The 6,100-nt window shown below is 34.6% G+C and overlaps 1 protein-coding gene across 1 annotated transcript in view; it reads right to left on the bottom strand.

The window, feature by feature from the left end:
- The window catches only part of LOC106466511 (Down syndrome cell adhesion molecule-like protein Dscam2), a 116,891-nt gene that overhangs the window by 56,912 nt on the left and 53,879 nt on the right, over positions 1 to 6,100 (bottom strand). Inside the window, exons 8-10 of the mRNA XM_022394534.1 lie at positions 4,651 to 4,799; positions 1,074 to 1,205; positions 652 to 807 (exon numbers count right to left, since the gene is read on the bottom strand). Of these exons, the coding sequence (XP_022250242.1) occupies positions 652 to 807; positions 1,074 to 1,205; positions 4,651 to 4,799 (437 nt within the window). The remainder of the gene's footprint in view (positions 1 to 651; positions 808 to 1,073; positions 1,206 to 4,650; positions 4,800 to 6,100) is intronic.

Genomic DNA, 6,100 nt, shown 5'->3' with positions numbered 1-6,100 from the left:
CTAGCCCAGCTAGCCCTCGTGTAGCTTTGCACGAAATTCATAACAAAAAAACTCTCTTTTCTATTTTTTTTCTGAAAACAACAGTGTACTTAAGATATAAACTCTGTGAACTCGTGATGTTAAGTCAAAAATCAAATGAAACTCTATGTGTGTCACTATAATTTTGGGGTAACGATCACGATACTTCCCGTCTTTACGTATCATAGGAGGCATTGCTAATAAAGTATTGTTTGCTTGTTGAGTTTTGCGTAACGCTACTCGAGGGCTATCTGCGCACAGCCGTCCCTAATTTTGAAGTGACAGACTAGATGGAAGGCAGCTAGTCAATACAACACACCGCCTACTCTTGGGCTACTCTTTTACCAACGAATAGCGAGATTGACTGTCTTATTATAATAATCCCACGGTTTAAAGGGCGATCATGTTCGGTGTTTAGTTTCGATCCCGTGACCTACAGATTGCAAGTCGAGCATCCTACCCACTAGATCATACCAGGTCGTTGTTAAAGTATTCAAATCTTCGAGTTATTGTTAGTTATTTTACTGCCCTCTTTTTTTTTTTACAACCGCCAGGATTTCATTGTCGAAAAATATCATACAAATTCAACCTGAGCGCCCGAGTTCACAACGTAAACTTTTTTTTTTTACTTACGTTCTGTTGCAGTCTTTTCTTGAATCTCACTGCTATAACTGCCAGCTCCAAGAGCATTTTCTGCTCTAACCCTAAATCCGTAAAGTGTCTGAGGCCTTAGATTTCCAATCGTTGTAGCTGTTTTTGTCCCTCGTATTGTTACTTGGTTCCAGTTACCTCAAAAAACAAAAACAAAAATTAGGTTGATAATTTCTTTGTTCCCCATTTTACCGATTAATGTCTTTGAAATCAGACAGAGAGTAATTATTATTATTATTATTAGTTATAATTGTTTATTTATAAAATTAGGATTTTGCGTTTTGCTTGGATAATGTACCGTTGTAATTGTGATAATATTATCTAATTATTTCTATTGGTTTTTATACTCTTGTACATATTACCGAAAACATTATTATAAGATTTTTTATCAACATTCAGCTTACCATGAGCCTCTCGCCATTGGACATTGTATTCTGTGATGTCAGAACTGCCGTTGTATGGGGATGACCACGACAGATCTACATCACGACTTGTTATCTTTTCAACTCGAATGTTGTGTGGTATATCAGGAACATCTAGTGAAGGAAGCATGTGTGAACAAACGTTAAAGTTAAAAGTTATTTTCGCGTATTAGGAGTGAAGATAAACAGTATTTTGTAAGATAAAAACACAGAAAATATAAAATACATTAAAATTCGGTTGTGCCTCATTTAGCAGATATCATTCAATTTATGAAACTAAGACTGACGTCTTTTATTTTACTTTTTTTTCAAACCTGGATATCTTGATTGTCTATAATTTTACTTAAATATTTAGCATTGAGTGAAATAGACGCTTGTTTCATATTATTTGATATTTTCTTATACGAAAAAATATATATCGTTTGACCGTTGGAAACAGTCCTAACTGTTCAGTATATATATATATATATACCTGAAATAAAATCGAATATCGAAAGTAAAAACCATGGAAACCATACCGTCAATCGATATTCCCATTAAAAACACCTATATTTCAATACGGTAGAGAATATCATCAAATAAGATACGTTTTCCATACATAGATTTGTGTACAGTGAAAAAAAAGCACACAATTTAACATAAATTCTAATGTAACTATTATAGTAGTATTAAGAAAATCAAGACGGACATCAGTTAAAAAAACCTCTGATTCAGAGTCCAAAATATGACGTGAGAATAAGTAAAATCAAGTGATTTCTAAATTTAGAAATCATCACAACAAGAAAACTGTTCTATTCCAAAAAGCAGCTATTAATATATTATAGCAATACATTATTATATTAGCAAATATACCCGCTCTTCGTGCAGCATTTATTTCGTTGACTTTATACGGACGGCAGGACGGAGTGCATCGTTTGTCATACTGAGTGCTGGCGATTGACAAAAGAATCCGTGACATTCGCGACATTAAATGTCGTTTGGTGTCGGCTTCACGTAGTAAAAGAACTGAAATGGCTGCCAAATACAAACAGTTCGCTCCATATTGAAACTAGATTTTTAGAAAATCGATCTCAGTTTGTCTACCAAATGTCATTAAAATTGGTTTGGCCAGTTTTTCACACAAGCATGTGACGTCAAGACACCAAGCAGATTGATAAGTGTTTTATACACATTTACCAGCCATAATATTAGAAATACCCATCCTCATTTCGTGTTAACATAAAGTAGGTATTTACGTGTTAGAGAAACAAAATCATAAGGGCAAATTATGTGAGCATTATTTTTCACTATAATAGGAAAGATGAAAGATTTATCCAACTTTGAATAAGATCTTATTGTTGGAGATCAATTGGTGGATGCCTCATTTGCAAGGACGATAAGGCTGACTGGCAAATGAAAGGCCACTGTGGCCCTAGTCTACATTTAATGGTTCTTTGACTAGAAAATTCCGTCTAATAAAAAAAGTTATGGTCTGAAGAGAGAGCTTCCAAAAAAAAAGGGGGGGGGGGATAAAAAACAAATATCAGTAATTGTTCAGGCGGGAATTAGCCAATAACTTTAACAATAGTCCAGGAACATGCATTTTCATCATAACAATGCATAATGAACTGCGTGAACTTAACTTTTGTAAGCGTACACACTTACGTAAACATCGTATTTCTTTCTACAAACGAAAGAAGCTTCTCCAGTGGTGTTTAGATCACTGGAATTAGATTGTTGCCCAAAATCGTATCTCTTTCTACAATCGAAAGAAACGTCTCCAGTGGTGGTTAGATCACTGGAATTAGATTGTTGCCCAAAATCGTATCTCTTTCTACAATCGAAAGAAACGTCTCCACAGGTATTAAGATCACTGGAATTAGACTGTTGCCCAAAATCGTATCTCTTTCTACAATCGAAAGAAACGTCTCCAGTGGTGTTTAGATCACTGGAATTAGACTGTTGCCCAAAATCGTATCTCTTTCTACAATCGAAAGAAACGTCTCCAGTGGTGTTTAGATCACTGGAATTAGATTGTTGCCCAAAATCGTATCTGTTTCTACAATCGAAAGAAACGTCTCCAGTGGTGTTTAGATCACTGGAATTAGACTGTCGCCCAAAGGATTCACGTAATTCGGTCAAATAAATCATGATTAACATTGTTGTGCAATGATTGTAGGGTTAAAGTGTGGCAACTACCCAAAGACGTCCTGGAACCATTCCTCACAGTCTTTGCTGTACAAGGTTCTTGAGGTGGAATAATGTTGTGGGTCTCATTTAAAAGACGTGGGCTATGTTACTTGCTTCTCCCGACTGACCATATATACCTCCTCACGAAGATTTGACTACCCTATATGACAAGGTGCATCCCACAAAGATTTTCTTTTACACAACGACAGTTACTTCTAAAACGATAATACCACCAGCCATAGAGCTACAATCGTTCGTGACTGGTTCATTGAGTTCAATAAAGACTTCCAACAATTCCTTATCTCATTCTCATCGATAGGACGTTTAATAACGAGTTTAAAAAAAAAAAACATGGTCATTATAATCAAACCTACCTGGACTGGAGACGATATTGATTAAAAAATGGTCAAAAATTGAAGCACATACCACTCAGAGACTAGTGGAGTCAATGCCACGTCGTATTCAGGCTTTAATCGAGGTACATGATGTCCCAACATGTTATTGGGTCAAAGTTTCTAATACTTAGGTCAATTAATGGATATAGATTATTACTTAATTAGTTAAGGAACTAAATAAAAGGTTTGTTTGCTTGGGCTACTCTTTTACAAACGAGTAGTGGGATTGACCGTCACATTATAACGCCCCCACAGCTGAAAGGGCGAGCATGTTTAGTGTGACGGGGATTCGAACCCGCGACCCTCAGATTACGAGTCGAGCGCCCTAACCACCTGGCCATGCCGGCCACTCAATAAAAGGAGGTGCACATTTTTCATCAGGAGTTCGAACACTGTGAGAAGAATCATGTTTATCAATAGACGTAGAGTTATTTTAAATTTTAGAAAAAAAAGTATTTCTTTTATTTCTAGCAAATATAATTCTAATATAGTTTATTTTCGAAATACATATTTAGAGAAAAAAATAAAAGAATAAAAGCAGTGCTTTAGAAATAAACTCTGAGACGACTTCTAAGTAATTCAGGTAATGTACAATCAGAAAACGTGCTCTTGTTTTCTTATACACGTAATGGGGCTATTATCCGGACGTAGGCCTCGTTCTAAGTCACTGTGATGTTCGACTTCAAGTGGGAACACCGTTTTTGTTTCAGAAATAATTAATTGTTTGACAAGGAATAATTCTTCAATACAGCTTAGTAGCCAGAAGTTTTAGCATAAACCATCAAAGCATCTTATACAGTTTCAGCGATTTATCATTTGTCATCTGTAAAAACTCAAAGTATATTAAAGTGCTTTAGTACGATCTTAGTTCGAAATTTTGAAATCATTTTTCATATTTTAGTTTTGAAGAAAATCACGCACTTTCTTAGTTTTTGAAGTTTGCTTACACCGATAAATCACTCGTTGACCCAATCTGTTTTTTTTTTTGCGCTTACCTTGAATGGTAACTTGAACGTTCATACTGTCTTCTCCATATTCATTTCGTGCTATACATGTATAGATGGCGCTATCATCTCTCGTAGTCGAAGGAATAGTGATTTCTGCTAATTTTCCTTCTGGTGTGGGGTCTTCTCTGTATATGTAGCTGTTCAATGTAACATATTCAAAAATAACCTTAGAATAAATAAAAGTCACCACTCAAACTGACGCATTTTAAAGCAAAACATTGAGTTATATATTTATTATGGCTTTCCATACGTATATTCTATAAATGCATTAACTGCTTTCAAATACATTAATTTACGTCTTTCGTAAACTTTCATATACTTTTTAAAGCGACTGACATCTTAAAAACGTGGAAATACAGAATTTTCAAAGAGCTGTAAAAGGCAGAAAACGAGGACAAAAAACGTTTATATAAAAATATGCGGATACCAAGCTATAAAACCACAGTAAAATACGAATTAACGTTCTAAGTAGACACGATGTAACAACGTAGTTATACTTTATTATGAAGTTGTAATGTTATTAAATTACAATAATATACTTTCTTATAAAGTTGTAATGTTATTAAATTACAATAATATACTTTATCATAAAGTTGTAATGTTATTAAATTACAATAATATACTTTCTTATAAAGTTGTAATGTTATTAAATTACAATAATATACTTTATCATAAAGTTGTAATGTTATTAAATTACAATAATATACTTTATTATAAAGTTGTAATGTTATTAAATTACAATAATATAGAACTCTTTTACTTATATTAAAAACAGCAAATCGAGATAATATATTCCACTTCTTCTAGTTTGCGAAATGAAAATCTACGTAGAATTATCCTCAGTTTGCTGTCTGTATATCAATTAAAGCCACTCGCGGTGATATATGTATGTATAATTAATCATAGCTTCTTGAAGTCCAATCAGAAATAATACTCCTTCTTTTAATGTAGCTATACTAGCGGCTCCTCTGTACAACTGTTGAATGATGATAAACAACACTGATGAGCGAAGGCCACCTGGAGGGGTCACTTGTTTTAACCACTCGAATCACTATACAGTAGTGTGTTGTCTGTCGGTCAGTCGTTAGGCACTAAAATGACGTCCCATAAAGGACACTTAACGTTGAGATTTGTACTGTCGTGACGTCAGTAAAACGTGCGCATGCCATGAATCACGAGAAGAATTATGCATTCTATAAGCTACGACACAGCATGACGTACAAACTTCAAAAACAAGAAATAAAAAATATTTGTTACTCTTAATTTGGGATTTATTTACTCTTGAAACAGAACACTTTAGGGGATCCTGCTGGAAGTTCATCTACTTCTAGTACTAAGAGAATGTACAGTAGAATAAAACAACCACCACGGTTCAGTAGCTTATACTTATTCAACTGCCCCCCAGTGGCACAGCGGTATGTTTGCGGACTTACAACGC

The sequence above is a fragment of the Limulus polyphemus genome, unplaced genomic scaffold, assembly GCF_000517525.1.
Source record: "Limulus polyphemus unplaced genomic scaffold, Limulus_polyphemus-2.1.2 Scaffold2282, whole genome shotgun sequence".
In the NCBI taxonomy this organism is placed as follows: domain Eukaryota; kingdom Metazoa; phylum Arthropoda; class Merostomata; order Xiphosura; family Limulidae; genus Limulus; species Limulus polyphemus.
The sequence above is the reverse complement of the archived record's forward strand: the minus strand, read 5'-3'. Positions and strand labels throughout refer to the sequence as shown.